This window comes from Gymnodraco acuticeps, unplaced genomic scaffold, assembly GCF_902827175.1.
Source record: "Gymnodraco acuticeps unplaced genomic scaffold, fGymAcu1.1, whole genome shotgun sequence".
NCBI lineage: Eukaryota > Metazoa > Chordata > Actinopteri > Perciformes > Bathydraconidae > Gymnodraco > Gymnodraco acuticeps.
The window spans coordinates 777,167-803,731 of NW_022990214.1; the positions used below are offsets into that span (position 1 = coordinate 777,167).

At 44.4% G+C, this 26,565-nt stretch overlaps 1 protein-coding gene across 3 annotated transcripts in view; it reads right to left on the reverse strand.

Annotated features, from left to right (window-relative positions):
• Positions 1 to 8,563: 8,563 nt before the first annotated feature.
• wu:fa11c10 (protein FAM110B) overlaps positions 8,564 to 26,565 on the reverse strand; it is a 60,858-nt gene continuing 42,856 nt past the window's right edge. The window contains exons 2-4 of one of the 3 annotated variants that reach the window (XM_034218513.1): positions 24,555 to 24,630; positions 10,678 to 11,008; positions 8,564 to 10,354 (exon numbers count right to left, since the gene is read on the reverse strand). In XM_034218513.1, coding sequence (XP_034074404.1) covers positions 8,953 to 10,344 — 1,392 coding nt within the window. In that variant the 5' untranslated portion in view covers positions 10,345 to 10,354; positions 10,678 to 11,008; positions 24,555 to 24,630 and the 3' untranslated portion in view covers positions 8,564 to 8,952. Of the gene's footprint in view, positions 10,355 to 10,677; positions 11,009 to 24,426; positions 24,631 to 26,565 lie in introns of all 3 variants that reach the window. The other 2 variants (XM_034218512.1, XM_034218511.1) reach the window with 2 other exon arrangements.

Consider the following 26,565-nt stretch of genomic DNA (forward strand, 5'->3'; position numbering starts at 1 on the left):
GTGTTCGGTTATGTAATGATGAGATGTCACGGGATGACAACACTGGGAATTGTAGCGCCAGACGGACTTGTGTGTTATGTAAGACTCACAGGGAGGTTTGAGGAAGAGCTTTGAAATGTGTGCGTCATGCATCAAAATAAAAATAAAGCTTTGACCACTACAGTCAGTCTGTGATTACTGTATTGATTTCAAATCATGTGCATCAAATCTGTTTTGTTCTCTGCTTCTCTTTATCAGGGGCCCCAGTCAAGTTCACAAAGAAGCTAACACAAAAACGTGAAAAGCATTTTTAATTGTTATGTGTCCTATCAAGCAGGTTCACTTTGAAACATCTCAGCAAAATGGAGAATCCAGTCTGGTAAAACCAAGTGGACACCTTGGTCTAAAGAGAGAAAGCATTCTGGAAGCATTAGCTGCTATTGGTATATAGCCCTGCCAGGCCTCACTCTGTCATTTCCTGATTTCATTTTTATTTGTTTCGTTCTAAAATGGAGTAACTGGGTGTTTCTCTGGGTGTTTCTCAATCTCGAGTAAAGCTGCTCCAGAGCCACTATTTCAAGGATACTACGTAATCGAGTGCCGCCGAAGTACTGTTCCAATGTTCAGCATACTTGGAATTCTACCGAGCCCGGCGTACTTCTTTTGGAGAAATTTCGAGCATGCACATGTGTAGACTCCGCGGTCTTAAAATCCCCACAATGCTTTGCGCACGGACCAATTTCCCCAAATCTGTGGTGGAAAATGTAAGGCGGGGCCTCTCATATGACGCACACCTGCACACTTGCTCGCCTGTTCCACTCTTCGTTTTCCGAATGCCAGGAAGTATTCTTGCCTCGCTTCTGAAGCGAGTGACTCGGAAGACATGTGCTACCAAGCAAGCGTACTCGACATTGAGAAACACCCCGTGTCACAAAACCAAATTTCCCCTGGGGTAGATAAAGTATGTTCAAGTTCAAATGAATACAGCCAGTATTTCCTGCCACCAGTGCCAAGTTGCTGATCTCACTTATTGGACATTAAAACCATAGAGATGCACAGCTGCTCCGACACTGAGCTTATTTGATGCTCTAGAAACTGACACAGTACTTATTGATTATAAGTACTTATTGGCATAAGATCACTTTTTGCAGCATCCATCTAGTCTTCCCAATATTCTCTCTCCTCTTCCTCTCTATCTTCCTTCACTAACTTCCTCTCTCATCCTCTTCCATTTCCGATTCCTTTAAACTGCTGTGATCTTTCAAGTTTTTTTTTTTTAGGTATCTCAGTATTGCTGGCTCTAGTCGCCTGGGAGGGCCATCAGGCGGCTGCTGTCATGACGCCCAGTCCCAGGCAGCAATATTTATCATTTACAACAGCCTGCTCCACTCCAACACACTTCTCCAATCCTCCAGCCACCCACATCCTCTAAAGCAGCAGATTGTGGGGGCTGTATATCAAGGCCACGTTCTGGAGGAGATCACACACACGATGATGTCATAATATGAAGGGACTGTGATTTTCGACATGTAAGGCCGTGGGAGCGGTCGCAGGCCTGCAGGAGGCTGGGAGCTTTATCATAACTCAGACAGAAACCAGCAAACATCAGAAGGGTGGAACTTTAGAGTTTGAATCAAGGAAATATTTACTTTGCTATTCAAATGATGTTCAAAACAAATCTGACCTGCAGTGATGTCATGTAGGATGGAATGCAGCAAAAAGAGAACATGCTTGGTATATAGTGGAGTTCGAGTATACCGATGTCAGCACTCTGATATTCTTTACCAGGTGATAATTGACTTGGAACAACACAGACTTTAAAACCAAATGGGACCTTCAAAATCAAATCTAATGATGGACATTTCTAACATTGTTATGAAGCCCTTGCTCCAATCAAAAAACTTGATGATATTCATGCTTACGTTAACTTGACCCAAACACAATGCGAGAGCAATAGGAAGTCTACAGGTCACATCTTCGAGAAACTATGAATCAAGCGACCGTTCTGACACATTGAAAATGTTCAACAACATTGTCACTGACAATACAAATGTCCTGAAAAGGGAATATGAATGGCTGCTATCAAATAAGTGATACAGTCAGGGTCCCACTTTTGAATAAAGTAAGCACTTTGCTGTGCACCTGTCATGCAAGAAAAATGTCTGACTTAAACTGACAAAAAAGAATTAACTAATTATATTGCATACTAATTTGTTAACAGAACATTGGACTAAAAAATAGTTTATTTTCAGACCCTTAAGGATGTCTTTAGAATGTAAATGTTTTAAGTCCTTCTGGTCCTCCATGCTGTGTACAGTAAGGATGGGACGTTGTTGACCTCAACTGATGGAGTCTCAAGGAGGCAAGAGTAAACCCTCTCCTAAAGAAACCCACTCTCAACCCGTCTGATGTTATAAACTACAGGCCTGTCTCTCTACTCCCGTTCCTGTCTAAATCACTTGAACGCGCTGTCTTTAAACAACTCTCCTGTTATCTCAATCAGAACAACCTTCTGGATCCGCACCAGTCTGGTTTCAAGGCAGGTCACTCCACAGAAACTGCTCTCATTGCTGTCACTGAGGAACTGCACACTGCCAAAACTGCATCCCTCTCCTCTGTCATCATCCTGTTGGACCTGTCTGCTGCATTCGACACGGTGAATCATCAGATCCTCCTTCACACTCTCCAAAAACTTGGAGTTTCAGACTCTGCACTTTCCCTCCTCACCTCATACCTCAAAGACCGTACCTACAGGGTGACTTGGATAGAGTCTGAGTCCGACCCTTGTCAATTAACTACAGGGGTCCCTCAGGGCTCTGTTCTTGGTCCCCTCCTCTTCTCCCTGTACACAAACTCGCTCGGATCAGTCATTAGCCCGCATGGTTTTTCATACCACTGCTACGCTGACGACACCCAATTAATTCTGTCCTTTCCCCGCTCAGAGACCCAGGTCGTCGCACGCATCTCTGCTTGTCTAGCTGACATCTCTCAGTGGATGTCTGCTCATCACCTCAAGCTCAACCTTGACAAGACTGAGCTGCTTTTCCTTCCGGGAAAAGATTGTCCCACTCTTGACCTAACAATCAACATCGGCACCTCAGTTGTTTCCCCGACTCAGACTGCAAGGAATCTGGGTGTGACCCTAGATAACAACCTGTCCTTCACTGCAAACATCGCTGCTACAACCCGTTGCTGCAGATACACGCTTTACAACATCAGGAAGATACGTCCCCAGCTGACACAGAAAGCGACGCAGGTTCTGGTCCAGGCTCTCGTCATCTCACGCCTAGACTACTGCAACTCCCTCCTGGCTGGTCTACCTGCATGTGCCATCCGACCTCTGCAGCTCACCCAGAATGCAGCGGCTCGTCTGGTCTTCAACATTCCTACATTTTCCCACACCACTCTGCTCCTCCGCTCCCTTCACTGGCTTCCGGTAACTGCTAGAATCCACTTCAAGACACTGGTACTTGCGTACCATGCTGCGAATGGATCTGGCCCTTCGTACATCCAGGACATGGTTAAACCATACACCCCAGCGCGTGCACTACGCTCTGCATCAGCCAAACGACTCGCTGCACCCTCGCTGCGAGGGGGACCCAAGTTCCCATCAGCAAAAACACGTGGGTTTGCTATCCTGGCTCCAAGATGGTGGAATGAGCTCCCCATTGACATCAGGACAGCAGATAGCTTGCACATCTTCCGGCGCAAACTGAAAACTCATCTCTTTCGACTCCACTTCGAGCGATAGATTTATTAACAAAGCACTTATATACTAATAAAGGACTGGCTTATCTAAAGCCAGTTGAGTAGCACTTGAAATGTTTGGCTCTATGAAACCTGATGTACTTATATGATTCTGTTTTCTTCAAGGTTGTGTCTTCCTGGTCGAATGTACTTATTGTAAGTCGCTTTGGATAAAAGCGTCAGCTAAATGCAATGTAATGTAATGTAATGAGTGTTAGGGCGTTGGAAGGAACACTTTGAGAAACTCCTGAACCCGACAACCCCGCCCTCTATGGTAGAGGCAGAGCTGGAGTATGACGGGGGATCAACACGAATCTCCCGGGGGGAGGTCACTGAGGTCGTCAAACAACTCCACAGTGGCAAAGCCCCGGGGGTGGATGAGATCCGCCCAGAAATGCTGAAGGCTCTGGGTGTTGAGGGACTGTCATGGTTGACACGTCTCATCAACGTTACGTGGAAGTCGGAAACAGTACCGAAGGAGTGGCAGACCAGGGTGGTGGTTCCCCTTTTCAAAAAGGGGGATCAGAGGGTGTGTGCCAATTACAGAGGCATCACACTACTCAGCCTCCCCGGGAGAGTTTACTGTAAGGTACTCGAAAGGAGGGTCAGGCCGATTGTCGAACCTCAGATTGAGGAGGAACAATGCGGATTCCGTCCTGGTCGTGGAACGACGGATCAGCTTTTTACTCTCGCAAGGATCCTGGAGGGGGCCTGGGAGTACGCTTATCCGGTCTACATGTGTTTTGTAGACTTGGAGAAGGCGTATGACCGAGTTCCCAGGGAGTTACTGTGGGAGGTGCTGCGAGAGTATGGGGTGAGGGGGTCTCTACTCAGGGCCATCCAATCTCTGTACTCCCAAAGCGAGAGCTGTGTCCGGGTCCTCGGCAGTAAGTCGGACCCATTTCCGGTGAGGGTTGGCCTCCGCCAGGGCTGCGCTTTGTCACCAATCCTGTTTGTAATATACATGGCTAGGATTTCGAGGCGCAGTCATGGGGGAGGGGGTCTGCAGTTCGGTGGACTAAGGATTGCACCACTGCTTTTTGCAGATGATGTGGTTCTAATGGCTTCATCGGTCTGCGACCTTCAGCACTCACTGAATCGGTTCGCAACCGAGTGTGAAGCGGCTGGGATGAGGATCAGCACCTCCAAATCTGAGGCCATGGTTCTCAGCAGGAAACCGATGGACTGTCCACTCCAAGTAGGGAATGAGTCCTTACCCCAAGTGAAGGAGTTCAAGTATCTCGGGGTCTTGTTCTCGAGTGAGTGAACAATGGAGCGTGAGATGGGCCAGAGAATCGGAGCAGCGGGAGCGGTACTGCAGTCGCTTTACCGCAGTCGCTTTACCGCACCGTTGAGACGAAAAGAGAGCTGAGCCAGAAGGCAAAGCTCTCTGTCTACCGGGCCATTTTCGTTCCTACCCTCACCTATGGTCATGAAGGATGGGTCTTGACCGAAAGAACGAGATCGCGGATACAAGCGGCCGAGATGGGTTTTCTCCGCAGGGTGGCTGGCGTCTCCCTTAGGGATAAGGTGAGAAGTTCAGTCATCCGGGAGGGACTCGGAGTTGAACCGCTCCTCCTTCGCGTCGAAAGGAGCCAGTTGAGGTGGTTCTGGCACCTAGTAAGGATGCCACCTGGGCGCCTCCCTAGGGAGGTGTTCCAGGCACGTTCAGCTGGGAAGAGACCAAGGGGTAGACCTAGGACCAGGTGGAGGGATTATATCTCTTCGCTGGCCTGGGAGCACCTTGGGATCCCCCAGTCAGAGCTGGTTGATGTCGCCAGGGAAAGGAAAGTTTGGGGCTCTCTGCTGGAACTGCTACCCCCGCGACCCGACCACGGATAAGCGGGAGAAGATGGATGGATGGATGGTCCTCCATGTTTTACCAAATATAGAGCATGAAGTACCTGATTTTATTTTGTTAGCAAAACCTATGACTAAATAGGCTATGTTCATCAATTGCATATTTGATGAATATATATAACTAGATTACAGAAACAGCTAAGAATAAACACAATTAGCGGAAATGGTGGTAACTTACTCAAATGAAGGTAAACAAAACCTTTTCTGAAGACTGTATTGTATAACATGTTGAGTATAAACTAATGACTAAACTATTTCAACAGTCTAAATCAGTGGTTCTCAACTGGTCAGGCCTCGGGACGCACTTTTTCCTTTGTCAATAGATCGCGACCAATCAAATCTATTCAACAAAAAATCGTGCTGTAATATATACGCTTTTCAGCATACAATATTAATAAAAGTGAAGTAAAGTGCATATAACCCTTCACAAAACTAAAGAATGCTTTTATATAAGGTTTAATGAGATGATGGAATCAAAGCTGAACTATATAACATAAAAAGGCACACATGCTGAAAATCTACCCCAGCAGGGGGTCTGGGGAGATTTTTAGAAATACTAACATACAAACTAGCCATTCTGGTACACTCTGAGAATAAAATTAATTAATCTATTACTACCCAACATTTTAATAATATTCTATGCCATTGTTTGTTTTTCACTTTGTTCTGACCGCTGAACAAAGCTGACAGCTCCACACAGAGAGAAGAGCAAAGAGGAGATAGTCTGTGTGAATTAATTTGTGGGTAAGGGTAGATAGCTCCCATTGTTCTGTGACCTGTCAATCATCAAACCGGGGATCATATTTCATTATGTGTTCATTTGTATCTGAAGTTGTACCCATGGATGTATAAATAGTTCTACCGCAAAGTTATTCTCCGTCGGGACTTCCGGCAACAATCTTGATTCTGATTGGCCAGAAGACTCGAAAAAACCTCAGCAAAGATGTTTTATTGAGAAGATGATCACTACGTGACAGAAGTTTTCAAAACCGTTTATGTTCTCTGGTACTTCCAGTCCAACGCCTACTGCTTAGAAAATCGGGCCTTCAAAATAAAAGTTTGACTTTTTTCAACATAAAAAAAAGAAATGTTTTTCTTCACTCACACATCTGCGACCCACTCGAAACGGGTCCGCGACCCACCAGTTGAGAATCACTGGTCTAAATAACACGAAAGGAGTTTCTTTGACTAGGATAACACTTGCTAAGATATGCCAATACTTTCAACTAGAATTGGACTAAAACACTGGAATGATAGAAACAAGGACATTTGACACAGGGCTAAGACTAAATTAGGGTGGAAAAGCTGACGTTTACACTAGTAAGTAATCATTTCACACCCAGTCATTTCCCCCTCCAACAGTGACTGTAATGAGCAGTCTCTCTTAACGAGGGTCTCAGAGGGTGTGGTTCATCATACAGGCATCTGGCAAACTGTCATGATGCAACTCTTTGAGAGAGACTGAATTCAAAGTATTAACGCAGAGTGAGTTTGCATTTGTGTCAACATGCATCAACGTTCATCCACCTAAATAATAAAGCACTCTCATAAGGACACAATCAAAGTAAACTGAAGACAGGGAATATCATGAAGTTCTGCATGTCAATTATTGATGAGGAAATGAAATGAGGGGCCAAACACCTGCCTCTGCTCAACTGGACCCCCACCAGATTTTGAGATGAGAAACCTAGGAGTTGGCAGCAGCACTTTTTAAAGTCCCAAAACACAGAAGAAATCAGAGGAGTGGCGGCCATATGGTGGAAGCAGGAGGACACCACCATAATGACAACTTACAAAGACCAGGAAACACGAACATACTTGAAAACATTTTTTATTAATTGTTGAGAATATATTTTGGATCTCTCATTGAAGACTCTTTGGGCATCCAGTGCCGGATTCAACAGCACACTTTGTTCTCCGTCTGTTCTCCAGCCCTCTGATCTACTGCTCCTCGTTCAGAGAGGAAAACCTGCTGCTGCTCCACACAATATCCTGAAGTTAAAGGTAGATGAGGGGATGGAGACCGCCAACGGGGTGGACACACACACACAGACATTGTGTCCTCTCTTTGCTCCCACCCTGACAAACAGGAAGTCAAATAAACACAACAGTCTCACTTTGCTGGTTTACAACACTCACACTGGTGTCTGGATCTGTGTTTAAATGTGAAATATTGCACTTAAGAGCAAAGATTCTGTACACAAAGTTGTCCGATGTAAAAAAATACATTAAATTATCCAAATAAATATTGGTCATTTTTAGTTTTTAGTAAATCTTCCTGAGCCACTTTCAAATCACTTTTTCCATGCAAAAGTATCCTCTTCCTTTTACCCGTCCTTTCATTTCCTCTCCATTCTTACTGGAGGCAAAATAACTTTCTCCTGCTTCACTTGCTTCAACCATCCACTTATGAGATCACCGCTCATCATGTGACTCTCATGCGTGCAGAGACATACAGAACATTGTAAACAGATTTCTCTCGCCATGGCACCAGAATCATCGTTACCGTGAGACGCAGACAGCACCACCTGCAGCTGCTCCCACATCAACTCTAGTTCACCTGAATGTACGCTGTGCTGTTCAGTGATTATCTGTGTGCTTTGTTGACATGACCGTAAAATAAATGTGTACAAAGTTTCACTTGCATGCTGACAGAATATCGTATAATAACAGTCTTACAGCCAAAAAGATTGTTTTGAAAATACAAATGTGTTTTATGGAAGCTTTTTATGTAAACTTTCACAGTATCAACGTGGTACACACACACACACACACACACACACACACACACACACACACACACACACACACACACACACACACACACACACACACACACACACACACACACACACACACACACACCACACACACACACCACACACACACACACACACACACACACACACACACACACACACACACACACACACACACACACACACACACCACACACACACACACACACACACACACACACACACACACACACACACACACACACACACACACACACACACACACACACACACACACACACACAACCTTTACATTAGGAACCACAAACATCCTCTGCCTTCATCCTCACCATCATCATCATCATTTACACCAGTCTATTATTGCTTTTGTATACCGATGGTAAGTCAAAGTATTGTCTGTGTCGTGTTGCAGGGAAGCAGTCCTGACCTGCACCCCAACACTGATGTGTGTCCAAAACAAGTGTGAGCCTTCACAGGAAACGGAACAAAACACTACTGGATGGTCCTAAATGTGATGTAAGGCAGCAGAAGATGGGCTTTCCTTCCTTCAGACGTATGTGTACATACAAAAAGTTATTATTTCAACTCCATCCAAGTCTTTCGTAGTCTATACGTTAGAGACGGCGTTGTTTGTGTCCCGCGCCTGACGGATGCCGTACAGCCACTTTATGACTCTGGCGTTCCTCTCGATGACGGAGATGCCGTAGGGGGCCCTCTCGTTGGCTTTGGCGGTGCTGTCCTCCTCGTCCGCCTCCTCCCTGGTCCCCAGCATCTCCTCCCCGCACTCCGAGCTGGGCGTGCTGACGCTGCGGAGCTTGGAGACGGACACAATGTCTGAATTAGCTCTGGTGAAGCGCTCCACACCCCCCATGCCCTCCACCTCCACCGGGTCCAGCCCGCAGTAGTTGAAGAAGCGCTCCAGGTCGGCCGTGGCGCGGGAGTACCGGTCGCTCAGGTCCGACTTGGAGCGGTGCAGGGACGGGTGCTTACGGGCGGAGCCTCTGGAGCTGGCGTTTGATATCCGGGTGAAAGCAGGGGAGGCGGGGGGGATCATGCCTGCTCGCGCCAGCATGGGACTGGGAGGCAGGTAGACTGGAGGGGAGGGGAGAGCTTTGGAGGGGGTGGTGGTGAGCAGGGGGTTCTGAGAGGGAGGTGGTGGGGGAGGCACCTGGGGGTGTGCCACCTGACCCTGTGCAGTCTGTCTGGGTCTGAGCAGCAGCAGCGCCCTCTGAGGCTTCTTGATCTCCGCCTGGGGCCGGACGTCCACCCTGCGCACCGTCACCAAGCTCGGGGAGCTGTACGGAGCTGGGACCCCAATACGGGGGACTCTTGCCGGGACAGGGGGCGGCCGGCGGGTGAGTTCTACTGCAGGGGGCCGGAGGTTGTTGGTGAGTGGAGAGGAAGTGCAGGAGGAGGTGGAGGAGGAAATGACGGTGCAGTGATTCACCGGCTTGAGGTTGTTGAGAGGTCGGTTGCTTCGCTCTTGTTCTGCTGACAGGCTGCTGCCGATGCTCTTAGCTCCTGATGAAGGGGAGGAGGAGGAGGGGGAGGTGGAGGAGGAGGACTGGGAACAGGGCATCGGTCCATCACATACATCATTGATAAGATTATTCAGAATATCCAAGTTCAGAGCAGGTCCTCTTCTCCAGCCCGGTCCCTCTCTACCTCCACCATTCTCCACATCCGCGGGGCAGCGGGGGACTTTCCGCGCCGGAGGAGTGCTGATCTGGTACTGGAGCATCATCCCTGAAGGGATGAGCGGCTTGCGGATGATTGGTGGTTTGATGGGGGCCTGGCGGGTGAGGGCCACCTGCTGGCTCTTCACGTATTTGGCCTTGTCGGCTTCCAGGCGCTCAACAGCGCTCAGTTTACGGGCCCCAGGCTCAGCCTGGCGGCGAAAGTAGTCCGGACCCTTGTTAAGTATCCTAAAGGGCATGGCAGAGGTGAAAGGGGCCCCGGCCAGACGGCCGTCTGAGGGCCGCAGGGTCTCCACCGGCATACTGGAGGAGCTGCAGAGAGAGAGGAATATTTGGTATCAGTGGAAAGGCTTTGGGATTAAATGACATACAAACTAAGCATTTAGAGAAAAGAAAAGAGGCCAAACGCCTATGTATTTATTGTTTCAACAAACCGTGATTTAAAAGCACCACAATGTTTTGGGTAAACTAGAGACAAGTGTGAGTGAGGCTTTAAATGGTGAACGAACATCCTTTTAGAGATCCCACATGTCCTTTCTAAGCCTAAGAAAAGAGCTCTTTTGTACCTTCTCTTTTCTTCCCACTCGCCTCCTCCCTCCCTCCCTCGCACCCAGAGCCCCCTTTAACTTCCTTACCAGTCGCTGTGCTGCTGCTCTCACTTCTCTTCCTCCTTTCTTCTCCGTCGCCCCTCTTGCTATTTTATCCTGAGTCGGGGTCAAATTCCACATCAGGCCCGGCCAGACCAGCTCTATTAGCTCAGTGCTGACCCAGAAGGGGCTCTGGCTGCGGATCGGGGTCAGCGGTCAGCCACAGTGCAGCCAACAGGAGCTCTTTATCCAAAACCAGGTCCGGTATATCAGCGGGCAACAATCCCTTTCTTCACGTCCGCTGTCCAAACTGTCAGCCGTCCAGCTGCGAGCAGAAACAAAAAGCCGCCCGGCAACTCAGCTGGAGACCCCCACGGTCCTGCAGAGGGTTAAAAACAGATACAAGTCCAGTCAGAGAACAGTTGAGCTCTCCGGTTTCTGTCTGCCTCTTTGTAACAAAAGCATCCACTCGCTTTGATACACATCCACACACACACACACACACACACACTTCTCCAGCTGACAGACAGGGACTCTCTACAACACTGAAGAGGAGCAGACGGGACAGGCTTTAATACAGAGTCTGGCTCCTCCCAGCCGGCCAATCACACGTCAGGCCTGGAACCTCAGCAGGGCACAGGGGGGCGGGGTGAGAGGCGGGAGGCAAGCTCGCATTGGTTAACCTCGAAAGGGATTCTGACCAATGAGACCCCTCCCCCCCTCGGAGCAGAACAAAACACTGAGGCAGGGTTTTCATTCAAATGAAAATTCTTTGAAAGGGAGAAAGGGGGGAGAGAAAGGGGTGAGGGGGACAACGGGTAAAAACAGCTGCAATCTTTTACATTGACTTGCATCAAGCTCTGCGGGGTGCTATGAAAACACTGTGGAAACACTGAAAGCACACAACTGTTCATCTGGTGCAGCTCTTTGTCTTCATCGGCGCAGAAGAAGAGACACAGTGAAGACAAGAGGACGCTGTGTGAGCCACAGAGACAGTAAACAAAGACAGCTCCGGGTATCAGTTGATTTGAGTTATTTAGCTAGTGCTTATATGGGCAAGACAAGTGTTTTGATTTTGGTTTGAGTTATTTTTAAAGGGAAAAAGTCAAACAAATGAAATCCTATTAAACGTGAATATTTTCTTGGTGTTTTTATGACTTTATTAAAGTATAACTGAATATATTTATGATGAGGACAAAACAAGACACGTGAAGACAACATCCACAGATGAACACTGATCGACATTTATCACCATTTTCTAAACTCAATCATTAGGGCAGCACAATGAATTGAAATTTGATTGAGTAGTGCAATATAAAAATCGCAGTAAGCGTAAGAATATAATTATTAGAATTTCATCCAAAGACAAAATATGTAAAAGATTCACCAAGTTATGTAGGTCCTGCAGTTTTTTTATAACAAATCCATGTTTGGGACAGATCCTCTTAAAAAAAAAGCCGGTAAATCGTTAGATTAATTAAAAACTAAAAACAATTGTTGGTGTCAGCGCTAGACTTAATGTTGACAGCTCTTAAAACTGGCCTTACAAGAGGAATGCTAGTTTAGAGACTCAAATGCTCCTGGATTATTTCTGGGTTCTGAGACTCAAATGGCTGCTCAAACAGTGTTGATCTATTATCCTGTCATTCTCCAAACTCTCATTTCCCAGAAAAACAATCCCTCCAACACTCCCCCACCCTTCACCGCCGCTCATCCCTCCCCTGCTTCTTATTATCGCTTCCAACATACACTCCGGGGTTACATCACACCAGTTCTCTCCCTCCCCCTCACCTCCACCTCCAACACATCTATCTGCACATTTTTAATGAGTCTTTTTATAGCAGTCTTCCTAAACATGTGACCCTGTTTCCCCCACATATCCCCCTCTTTCTCTCATCCTGTACAGCAGACTACAAGCAGAGAGAAAGAGCAAAAGCAACCATGACAGCTTAGACTTGGACACACACACAAAATCACACACACTCTTTCAGACACTACACACCGATATGCAACAAACAGACACACACGTTGCTTTCATCTTCACTATGTGACAGACCAAAGAAGACTTTAAAATAGTCTGGGCTTAAATGAACACATTTGCATAACAGATAATAATGATTCACAAACATTAAGCGACCAAATGCCTTTAGGCAGACCTCTAGGGAGAATATTTAGAGAATAGAGCAGGAAATACTATGATGAAAACACTCGTAAAGAAGAAAATGTTGCATCTCAGACAAAGAAAGGACTGTTCAGTTTCAGGAAGACAGAAACCCACGAAGATATCCACAACATTGTGACATCACACCCGAGTTTCACGTGTTCCAGCGCATTGTTAAAGAAAGCTAGCAATACCAGTTCTCTACAGGTTAGCCATGTTAGCGCTACCGGTTGCTAACATTGCATGAGGTTGTGTTTTATGCGGTAGAACTCCTGTTAACAGACTTTAACGTGGGTATCAGTTGACATCTCCTTTAACACACAACTTAATGCATGTGGTTTGTTGACAGACACATGATGCAACACTGCTGTTCCACCTGTGAGAGAAAACCTTTGCACCACACTAAACACACCGAAGTCCACTGGAGACAACCACGCACACTACACACACACAGTTACATTATCCAGTGTAGAGATTATTTGAATAAATCCAGTAAAGTTGGTCTTAAAATCGAAATTCTGAAGCAATTTGGCTATTCAATTCTTTGTGATAAGGTACAACAGCAGAAACAGGCAGTTCGAAACAGAGAGGAGATTATCAATAAAGGTTTGAGCACCCGGAACAAGTCCTTGTTCTTCACCACTCACACACCAGCTTATATATTCAATAGCTACAGTATAGGTCATTATAGAATGATTGTATGTGTCCATCCTTATAAACCCATCCTAAAAAAAGGCTTTACCAGAACCAGTGAGGACAAACCAGATAGCAGCTAGCTCAGGTTTAGTTTGCTCACACAAGCCTACTGTCAAAAAAAACATCCTGATTTAGAGCTTTTCATGTCCACACTTTCAGAATAACAAACCTTTGGCTGAAATTATATAAATACTTTGACAGAGGTCCCGATTCAGCGTACCCATATTCACTTGGCTTCCCATTTGCCCTTTCCACAACATAACATATTGTGATTTAGAGTCTCCATTCCTGACTGACACACACATTACACATTATTACTACAGTGGAAAAAAACATCACCAAGGAGAATCATGGGATAGCCCTCCAGTTCAAACGCTATAAAACACAACATTTCAACAACAATGTCCGAGCTGTTTGCATGCAAAGACCAACACACACACATTTCAGCTGATAACTGTTGAGTAATCCCATGATACACTCCTCAATTACTCTCCATTACTGCACACAGTTAAGCCATGATTTGTGCTGGAGATGAAGAAATGGAGGAAGAAAGAGTTTGTACTACTTTATTTAATTTTTTTTTTTTTTTATCTCTCACATTTTATCAGTGTCCTTTGTTGTGAAGCGCTTCGAGATTTGTCTTGGCAGATGAGAAGCGCTATATAAATTAAATGTATTATTATTATTATTACCAATAAATATTGGTAAAACGGGAAACTGGCGCGAAATTAAAATAAAAACTGCTAAAATGCTTCTCACATGGCGATCAGATCTTGGACTATGTAACTGCAAACATAGTTACCTCCATTTATTTGCATTGAGAAGAGTCATCTACATGCAAATCCTGCAAGCCTGGACCGTCGACACTTTTAACATCATCAGTTAAAGTCACTCATTACCTCACTATCGAGCAAGGCAGCTAAAAGGCCGCCGGCTGCCACCAGACAAGGTGTGAATTGACCTGGCTACAGAGATGAGGGCCTGTTCACACCAGGCATTATCATACATCCAGGCTGATCTCATCACAAGTCAATCTGAATGTACTCCAGGTACGTCAGTTCAAACAAAAAATAGGACTGATAATGTGAGAATGTGAAAGCACCTAGTGCTTAAAAGTTGTGAATATTTGATTTTTTACTATTGTATCTGTTGATAAACCGCCCGAAAACATGAAGCAAGCGAGCCGAGGAGTGTATACTACAGTTCTGCTTGCAAAGCGTGATCCCTGTATGCGTTTAATGGATACAAATAGGAATACAATTTAGGAATAGTCCTATGTCGTGTTTAATTAGTAAATGTGATTTATTCTGAGAGTTAGACCCCATTTACACGGGAACGTTTACGCATCCTATGCGTTTTAAAAAAAGTCTTCCGTTCACACGCATTCGGCTCAATTAACGTGTCCGTTCACACGAGACCGCTGGAAACGCTGTAGTACATATGCTGGGCCTGTAAGTGGCGCTGCTGCCGCCACAAAATACACCAAAAGCAGCGAAGAAGACCCCGGAGCATGGTTTTCATGGTTGCCCTTCTGTTTATTCTCCGCGGTGGACGGCGTGTGCTCCTGCTGTAAATCTCTCCGGTAGTCCACCAGCAGATGAAAAACACCATGCGGCAGAGTTTCCGTTAACATTTTTTTTCGCCGGTCCACATGTCCGTTAAAGTTTAAATCTTCCGGACAAAATTTGAAAAGTGCCGGTCAGAGGTCTTCTTTGTTATTTATTGAGCTTTAAAACAAATTGATAACGACTCCAGTGCATGACATTAAGGATTTTGGGAGATGGCCCTGTGGGCCATCTAAGCTAATTTATAGATGGCCCTGAACCCAATAGAGATTGCCCTGAAAAATGCGCGCGGACGAAATGACTCACGAAGGGTTTGGGGGGCCTCCCCCTAGAATATTTAGATTTTTGCAGGTCTTAGATGCTGTCTGGTGCATTCTCTAGACTGAATTATAAGATGAACCACCGCAATATTATATTGTTCAATTGTATTCTTCATTTCACTTGTTTGTTCTTGTTTGTGTTTGCTCGCTTGCATGCCCTGCAGCTATAATAAATACTTAAGTTGTTGGTCAAGACACTTTCCATCTGAAGAAGGCAAATGCCTTCCCAGATGTAAAAAAGTAGAAAACATTATATTCAGTTATAACTGCCAAAACAAACATTATTTACACTATTATGGCCCCTGTTAAAAATGTTTGTAATGTTATCTACTGTAAGTTGGTCGAACGAATACCTCCTCATCCGGAAGCTGACCGAGCAGACCCGAGCAGCAGTCGAGAGGAGCCGAGCGCATCCGCGAAGCACACAAAATGGCGACGTCAGAGTTCCCGTTAGCCGGCAAATCTAAATCTCTTCGGTCAAAAATAATTTCCCTTTAGCGCAATACCACTTCAGTTGCGCCACTTATGTGACAGACCAGAAGAGTATGTGACAGACAAGAATAGTCAATTCTAATGTCTAACACTTCATGTGGAGAAAGAGATGTCCTGTGTGGGTTGATTGTGCGTTGATCTGTTGGTAATGCCTCGGGGTTCCGGTGGGCATGTAAACAAATGCATAATGCTGCGCTATACTTTGTGGCCTCACCCAGTTGCATAGCGACACTTATTGTTTAGGTGTCTTTTAATAAGCAGGTAGTCATATCATTAGCTAGAACAAGCTGGATCTGATCGATATGGACATAAACGCGAGTGAAGTCTAATCTGACGGGAGAGAGAGATCAGCTGCTGCTGACGAGTCGACACGCAGCTCTGCATAATCACCTGCAGCGGTGAGCGGACAAAACACACACTTCAGGTTAGAATACCACACGTAGCTATTTTAATTACCTCTCAAACTACCTAAACTAGTTATAGATACGTTTAGTTTTACTGTCGGGTCACTCATTACTGGATCCGCGAGTTGCATGATACTGGCATAATAGATTGCCCGATCGGGCAACCAGCAGGTGAGGCTTCATTGCCCGAGCTAAACACTAGATGGCCCCGGGCCATCAGGCAGTCGTTAATGTCGAGCCCTGGACTCTATATTATAATATAAGAATAATAAATGGAGCCTCTCTTTTCCTCCCCCTCTTCTGACAGCCCAGCAGCTGATCTCTGAGCAGGAGACGTGGGGAGAGAGAGGCGGGGCTATTTCATCGTTATCAGAAAATGATCGTATAGAGGCGTACACACGGAGCCGTTTGCCCCCCCAGAGCGTTCCGTTTGCAGATCTATCCACCTTGGGACCCGTTATCGTTTGCGGGGTCCGTTTCTATCGTTTTGTTACGGCCTCCTGTGAACGAAAGGGCTATACGCAAGAGAAACTATGCGGATACAACCTGTATCGTCCTCGTGTAAACAGGGTCTAAGTAGTAACAGCCATGCTTTTGTTTCGAGTTGTGAATCATCAACTATACTGCTGAGCAACTTGGATCCAAGAAATCTTTTACCTCTAGCCTAAAAAAGAGCCACGTTATTTGTGATTTGACATACTACAAATAGCCTGGGAATATGGTACACTTCAAAGAATTTAAATCTATAAAGGAAACCAAAATTAGACATAACCTTTTGCATCTCAACCTACATGGAAAAGGAGTTCAGAAATAACTTCTTGCCCTGTTGGACCAGTACTGCATGCGTGCGTGTGTGTGTGTGTGTGTGTGTGTGTGTGTGTGTGTGTGTTAGGAATAACTCCTTCGAGAAACAAAAATGTCTCACAGCTTGTCCGTCTTGTTTTTCCGACTTTCCGTCTTTTGCTTTCCATCATGTTCTGCTGTGCAGTTGCTGAATGAAGTCAGTGAAAGTGACGAGCGCACCACAGGCGCACTCACCACAGCGACAGACAGCAGAATTATATTTCTATTCCATAATGGAAACTCGCTTTGGTTCGATTATTACAAAAGTTTGCCAACCGCTGCGTTGTTATGAATCGGACTGCTTTAACATCTTTCCAACCGCCATATTGGTGGGTAATGATGTGGCTGTTGATGTCTGCTGTGTGTGTGTGTGTGAGAGATTGTGTTTCATAGCGTGCAAACAAGTGAGAATCATGTTAGAATAGAGTGATAAAAGTGAGCATGGATCTCTGAGCAGATATGTTGCAGGGGAAGCTCCAACTGAGAGGAAGAGATGACTAACATTTTCACCACAGCTGACTGCGGTCAACTAGCAACAGGCATGCTTTAACTAATTATAGAGAGAGCCAATGACTGGGAGCGATTTGCTTTAAGATACTGAGTGACTTGCAAACAGCAACACGTGAGGAAATGGGTTTTGGTAGGAGGGACAGGAGGAAAAGAGGCTACATTTAACAGTTTTTTGTGTTTCTTCCTAGAAAATATCTTTATCACGACAAAAAAACCAGGAAGAAGCTGAGGTAATCATTGAGGGACAGGAACAAGGTGCGTTCATGTGTGGTCTGTGACGCCAGCTGGCTCGTCATATCGCAACGATCTAGGGCCCAGAGTTCATTGACCCCAGATTGTGTCAAAACAACCTAGACCCCACAAAGAAATGTCACCAGAAACCAGTGTCTATGTTTCAATCTGAAATATAGACACTGAAGGATACATATTTAATCGAGTGAACTAAACGAATGAGGCAAGAAAAGATAATAAGGTGAGGTGATTTCAATTAATTTTATATCTGGTTAAGCTAAATTATTTTTCACAAGCTGGAAGGCATTCATTATGTCCCTCAGGGGCAATGTGCAGATAGACAAATGCGCAAAGCGGGCTCTTGATATACCGTTAAGCATTTGTTTAACATATTTAATATTTACATAATGCTAATAATACACGCCTCTTATATCATTTCTACTCCCCCATTGCCCCAAACACATAAGTGCAATTGATTTGCCAACTCACAATATACAGAGTTAAAGAAAGTTTGACTCATATTAATGGTTTATCAAATTGTCCATAGATATTGCAATAAATTCGCAATAGTTAACTATTTTGGTTACAATAATTGTGTAGTGATTAGCACTACTAACAAATAATGTAATGGCCGGGGGGGCAGTTGTCTTCAGCAGTGGTTTCTCAGGTTGGTCGCCCACTGGAGGGGACAAGCAGGAAGCAATGACGCATGTCACTACAGGAAATGTGTGACAAAGACAGAAACACAAACAAACACACTCAGCCGGAGTGTTTGCTTCTGACTGTGTGTGTTGTCTGCTGTTTTATGGTGACCTTAGCCCGTCTATTTGTGGGCACTTGGACTTGCCTCTTTGCCACAAAGCCTGTTCACAATGCACCGGCAGCTGCTGTTGGGGGTCACACTGAGTAAGCTGTAGCACTGACTGTACAATAAAACCACAGATAGACTTCACTAAAGTGTTTAGAGTTTCTATTTGTGTCAGTTCTACCTTGTGAAATGACAAGATAAAAATAACATGGCATGCTTTGGAAATTGTGGTTTAACAAGACAAAAACTGAAGGTCCACTTACTAGCGTTTTCAAGAGCATATTGTGTCCACAAAAAAGATAGACACAATAATGATATGAAATATATGACATTGACATGCTCAAGGACAGTTTAGCTTATCCCGAATATTTTTAACGGTTGAGTGTAGAGACATGTTAGAGGCTCAATGCTGACATCACCATGCTAAGGTTTGCTAGTTAACACTAAACAAAGTAGAAAAATCCAAAGTCATTCGGATTCATTATTTGTTTATAGTTGTTGACTTCTGACATTTTCAATTGACCTTGACAGAAACCATCACGTCAGGAGAGGTTTCCTTTAAAAACAAAGTCATTATGCTATGTCAGTTAGAACAGCTCACAGAAATATCTTGTTTTTTTTAAGTAGCTGGTGTTCGGTGCTGTGTGTGTAAAGAGACAGGGTAGGAAATAAAAGAGGAAGTAGGGAAGGAAGGACCAACCCTCAACATTTCAATGATCTGAAAAACTCTTATCATGGCTGCCACCTGAACACTCCAGGCTTAATGAACTTAGCCAAGCATCTCCCTTTTATCCTGTAGGTGATTGATAGTCTAACCCAGTGGTTCTCAAAGTGGGGGGCGCGCCCCCCCTGGGGGGCGCAGAGGCATGCCAGGGGGGCGTGAGAGACCAGGAGGAAAAATGGCTATAAAAAAAAAAAAAAAAATCATAAATTGAAATATTATTGATTCGAAAATAATATGATGCAGTACTATTACGTCTGGGTCTCTGTGTTTCATTCAAGCTCAGCTCTGTGTGTGTGTGTGGAACGAGACATTTTGTGTGCGCGAGAGAGAGAGAGAGAGAGAGAGAGAGAGAGAGAGAGAGAGAGAGAGAGAGAGAGAGAGAGAGAGAGAGAGGAGAGAGAGAGAGAGAGAGAGAGAGAGAGAGAGAGAGAGAGAGAGAGAGAGAGAGAGAGCGCACCGGTACCGGAGATCGTCGTTGTTAGCTTCTGGTGCTAGCGAGCTACGCTAACGGATATAAGGAGTTTTTTCAACAACAAAGTGGAGGAGAGTCCTCTCCTGTCAGACTGAGAGTCTCAGTGAACTAAAGGACTCTGCAGTGTTATCTCAGTGGGTCTCAAATGTTTTGGTCACCATTAATGTAAACAATTATTTCTGAGGCACACATTTATATGATCATTATAGTTATACAAAAATAAGAGAATAAATGAAAAACAGGTATGAAATACTATATGACAGTAAAACAAGAATAAAGTTTAAAAGGGTGATTTGTAAAATATCCATAAAGAAAAAGTAAATCTGTTTACAGTTCTGTTTCATATGGGTGTTGAGAGATGTATCCATAGAACTCTTCATTTTGCTCTCAAAATGCACCAGATTGATGCATTTAACTTCAATATTTAAAAACAAATCTTCCCGGGGGAGCTTGCCCCCGGACCCCCCTATGTGAGGTCCACACACCACCTATAAAAATAGCACTTTACCCCTGCTTACACCTATATGCCGTGAGCTGATTATCGAGCCTTCATTGTAACTGTCACACTGTGTATTTGTGTGGGGAGTGTTGCAGTAGAAAATTCCACTGTAGCGCCCAGTACATTAATGGGAAACCCTAAATGTTTGAGCACCCTCTATGAAACGTCAAGCTACCCCACAGCACCCCCAAAATAAATCTCTGGCGCCGCCACTGAGCCTGACTATTTGTGTTGGGGGGGCCCGACTTTTTTTTTTCTCCAAAGGGGGGGCCTGACAGAAAAAGTTTGAGAACCACTGGTCTAACCTGATGAAATGGGCATGAGTCTAAAAACACACAGGATGTGCGACACTAGCCCCGGCCGGCAGCAGCTTCAGTTTGTAAGTCAATCAAAAGCTTAAAGGAAGAGTTCAAAAGGTTATCAGTCACTTCCGTTCCAGGCTGGTTAAGAGAGCTCCAAAGACAAGATAATGAAGACGGAGCGGTGAGCACCGGCCCTCATGGGATTCAACCTTTAATACCCTGACCTCACCACACAGTGCTGGGTTACGCTGCTCACTACCTCCTGAGGACAGCACCCCACACACATGCATGACTGAAGTGTCTGGACTGCAGGGTTATACAACTCTGCAAAGCATTGAATCAGACAATTATTAAAGCATCTAGGTTCTGTCTGTATGGAACCTCCCCCCCAACCCCCCTCTTCCACCTCTGCCCATCACTGTCTGCGCCCCCAGGAAACACACACATCCATGCACAATTACACCCAAGGGTGAGAATGAGGGGGGGTCCAATGACATCCTGTCTCATGTGTGTATGTGTAGCTATGCATCTATAAATGTCAGCATCCCCATATTTGTGTGTGTGTGTGTGTGTGTGTGTGTGTGTGTGTGTGTGTGTGTGTTCTGACTGAGTAGGTAATCAGTGGAGAGCAGGTGGCTAAGTCTTCCCTAGGGAAAACTAAACACAGCAGCAAAGACAAACATATTAGAACATCTGCCGTTTACCCATTAAATAAATAGTACGGCTGTGTATGAAGAGAGAATCTGCCCATATGGTACATTTAATTAAAGAGTGGTTAAGATTGAGCATATTTCCATATATTGCAAAACTGTAAATAAGAAAAGATTCTGCAATTTGGTTCTATCATAAAGACATCTCTTAGTAATTGACCAATCACAACAGAGTCGGCCATTTAACCAATCAGAGCAGACTGAGCTCTGGTTTCAGACAGAGGGTGAAAAGAGGTGCTGCAGTACAGGCAGTTTGAGAAAAATAAAGAGCTTTTTGAACATTAAAGCATGGAGACATGTCACAGTGAAGAGGCACTGAATACTGACGTGAACCTGGAAATGAGCAGAATATGTCTCCTTTAAAGAACTGTTTGAAGAGACAAGCTATATTTAAAAACATAAACAATTCTGGTACATTTTTGAAGCACCGAGCAACTTTCAGTCTTGATTTCGAGGTGCAAGGAGCAGCTTAAATGAACAATTTCTTAGATAATACATATTTTTTACAGATGCTTAATAACTAGCAGGACTACCCCTCCTCAGATTTACTATACTGGAGAGATTCTTATTTAGCGGAGCCTCTGGAGGTTCAAATAACTCTGAACCAGCAAATACATTCTGCTGATTATGGAAGCTGAGATGTGGACACACTAGTGGACATATGTGCACAAACAAACACAATATGCAATAACTGTAAAGCTGCAATGATTAGGTAGAGATACAACATGTAAGCAAAAATACTAGCCAATCAAATGTGAGATTTCCTGCTCCTCTCTGTTTTGTATCATATTGCATTGAATATCTTTGTTTTTTTTTAAAAAGACATCACCTTAGACTTGAAACTGGAAGAGAAATGTTTCATTAATTTCTGACGTGTTATAGTGGAAACCATTACTGATTCATCTAGACAATGATCTGCAGATTAATCGAAAATGAAAATAACAATGAACCTAGCCAACCGCTTACTAAAAGATGTGGACTTGAATACCTGAACAGTCAAAGGCACACACACCCCCCCATATACACACACACACCCCCCCATATACACACACACACACCCATATACACACAGGTTTGCACTCCAACAGTTGAGCCTGAAAGCAAACAAAAAAAATCAATCCAGGACAGCGCACACACACACACACACACACACACACACACACACACACACACACACACACACACCACACACACACACACACACACACACACACACACACACACACACACACACACACACACACACACACACACACACACACACACACACACACACACACACACACACACACCACACACACACACACACACACACACACACACACACACACACACCACACACACACACACACACACACACACACACACACACACCACACACACACACACACACACACACCACACACACACACACACAACACACACACACACACACACACACACCACTGTGGAGTCACCTCTATGGCTAGGCATCACTGTTGGCTTGGATATAGGGATTCTTTTACTCACTGACACACACTGTTGGATGTGCAAACACACACTCACACTGTACTCTTTCTCTGGCTGTTCACCCTTTTTAATCCCCCGATTACCCCTCCACTGACACATGTACCTCATTCACACCAATGCAACTCCGGTTCAAGCTCCGTGCTAGAGCTTTTCAGGTTCAGAACCGGTTCTTCGGTTTAGCTCCGGCTCTTTTCACACTGCCCAGAGTCCGACTGGTGCTGCGTCATTGCGTCATCGCGTCATCGTTTGCGTCATGACGTAACCGTTTACGTGCCTGCTTCATTAAAGCCAAACCGCGCGGAAACCCCTCACAGCTGACACCGACAACAACAACAATGGCCGATTGTGCTCCAGCTTCCTCTGTACCTCTTCGGAAGACCAGATTCCCAGCAGGTAGCTGGTCTCTTCAGTGGACCACTGCTGCTTGTTAAGTTTCTCCATCGTTGTGTACAAACTGGATAAAATGCCGGCTTTTTGTTGTTGTTCAGGAGTTGATCCCGCCCCTGCCCCCGCCTCGACGTAAGCGTGACGTATGTGGTGCTTTTGCTCTGGCCGGACAATTTTTTGGTGCTCGAAATGAACCGGATCCCGGAGCTAAGAGGCTGCTCCGCTGCGGTGTGAACAGGAAAACCCGGTGCTTTTCAAGCTCCAGCTCCGAACCGGCCCTGAAACACCGTTGGTGTGAATGAGGTAATGGAGGTTCTGAGAGTTTCTGTGTGTTTTAGCCAGCAGCCACACACATAGCCTACAGGCTGAGAAGCCGTTACAAGGATGAGCTCATGTTTGACTCTTATCAGCGCTGAGATAAAGCGAACACTTGAGCCATGGTGATAACACCTTCTGTTTGAAATTAAACGTCAACATGGACCCTGTTAGAGGAACGTTACATCCACTCTGCTGCGTGCAGCTTCTCACACCGAGAGTCCTGGAGCAGAGCTGCTAAAATGTTATAATCACAACCAGTATTTTTAGATTTGGCATTCTCGCTCAAGGACAAGGAAGCACATGCAGGGACAGAAAACGACAAAATCTGCCTCTATTATCATTTCTAAATGTGTATGGTTTTATGACAATAAAGATTCAGGAAGATCCTATTTCTAACCGCTTATGTTCAAGATATTATTAGAAACCATGGATTGGGTGCATTTAACATAAACAGCCTTAATCCATTACTGTCACAATAATCTTTATGCATCTATGTGCAATAATCATTTTACTACGGTTATATACCACACTTCATTCTACAATGTGACATTTATTTGATAAATACTGCTGCTACTTACTTATCTACCTGAATGTATACTTATGATTATTGTAATAATCTTTGTTTGAAATACTATGCGTGTTTTAAATACTATTTCGTATCTATCTGTACTTTGCTGTAACAATGTAGATTTCCCGTCTGTTGGACGAATAAAGGACTTCGGATTCTGATATATGTACAGTTTGCTGTTGATACCTGCCACAGCAACAACCCCCACGCTTCCCTCTTTCTAAGAACACAAGCTTCGCACATCTGGTCAAACAGGACGTGAAGTAAAGTTGACTTACATCATGTGCACGAGTCCTAAACCAGCTGCAACTTCCCACAGCTTCAGTCCCTCTGTAATAACAGGTAGTGGATGTGCTGCTGATCTGCTGTTGGCTCCTCTGTGTGTGCGAGCTGAGAGAACACTAACCTGAGCGTCTCTCTGCTCCTCAGGCTCATATGCTGCCCTCTTTCTCCTCCCACTGCTGAGGAAGACTCCGCCCCCTCTGTGGAGAAGCAGAAAGAGAGTTAGGAGAGCAGGAAGTGAGTGCTTTTTCCTCTTAGTCACATGATCTTCCCGGCACTTTCTCATCATCCTGTCTTTCTTTAGTAGGGGCAACCATAACTCATGGGAACAATGATTCTTTTTTAAGAAGCATAATGTAGTAGAAACAGAAAAGCAGTTGTCACTACCGGTCATAATGAAGAAAACAATCAACATAAACTCTACGGCCAATGTTGTTTCTTGTTCTATAACAAAGCTTTTTAAAATGAAGATTCAAACACTTTTTGGTGAATTAGGGGTTTATTTCAACTCCATTTTAGAAGCTTTGAAAGTACTAACCGAGACATTTTTGGTGATTTTTATTTAGATCCTATCCAGTTTGAACAAAGTGTGTTTTGAGATGTTCAGACTGAAACTACAGAGGCTGTTCTGCCACACACACAGACACCTGCAGTCAAAAACAGGCACTTTGTAGTAATGCTACTACCAGACAGTGCCTGCTAACAGTAGCAGGCACAAAAAACTAAAATGATCAAATCAACATGTTCATCATATTGACAGAATATAATGCGTTTGTATCATTCAAGTAATTTTTTCCCAAGACACCACAAGACAAACAGAGTACAGGAGTTACAAGTATCTTTCATGTAGTATATTCAAATGAAAGATAATCATTCCTAACCTTGGAAACTGTTTCCAAACGTTTAATACTTTGTCGTAGCCCTGCTTTGAGTTTCTGTAACGCAAACTTTTTCGGCGGTCTTAGATAAGGGCTATTGCTTCTCATGAGAACAAGTCTTTTCCTGCTTGTTCAACACAAATATCTGCCAATACAGGAAAATGACATAGTGGCTGATTCAGACAAGAGACGATGTAATATTAATGCGCATGTTTTAAAAAGGAGCTCAAAATAATAATTAGAATAATAGTAAGAATATTTTTTTAAAAACATTTTTAAAAAGTGAAAGAACATAATTTGAGCAGCTCTTTGTCCAAAAGAAAAGGAGAAGGGGCAAATACATACATATATATTTACTATATATCAAATTATAATAAAAAAAATTGCGAGCAATATTAGAGGCGATCCCATACAAGGCAAAAATAATCATAATGAAATAAAAGGTAAATATTTAAAAGAGCAAATAATATGGAAGTGCACATGCAAATAACAGGCGACTAAATCAATTAAACTATGTAAAGAGAAACATTTTAACATTATAAAATAATAAAACAACATCAATAACTTCCTATAAATAGGAATAGACGTATTACCTGGAAAAAAGCAAACGTTTACGTCAGCATCGGAAAGCGGATATACGCTTTTAATTGACTGGGTTCAGGCGGATTTACCAAATAAAACACAGATTTTGCCAAGTTATTGCAGATAACACAAGCTTTTGCTTCCCATCAGATATGATAATAAACAATGTATTCTAGTAAGCCAGGGAAGGGAAGGGGTGTAACAGAAGGCTGGAGAATCAAAGAATATGATTATGAAGGAGGTGTGGTCGAGGATATCCTGTCATTAGGCCCTGCAAAACAGTGGCTCAGCAGAAGCTTTCACTACAGAAATACCTCCAGAGGATTCCTAGGAGTTTGTTTATGAAGATTTGTGTCCAATTTATAGAAAAAACGGACTCTGTACATGCACTTTTATCCATTCCCATGAGCAGTTTCTTTAATTTCCTGAGCACCGTACAGTCCAAACACACACAAGCGGTGCTTATTTAAAGGAGTCAGCAGGGCGGGGTGCAACGGGCCAATCTCCCTGCGGTACACACACTAAAATACATGTATACACACAGATTCAGGCCCTCACCCCCACAGTCTGAAGTCAAACACACGCATGCAGTGGTCAGTGATTCTCTGGAGGCATCAGCAGGGAGCGGACTTCCACTCTTCGCTGTAGGAAGAGCAATGGGCAGCTCTGAAGTCA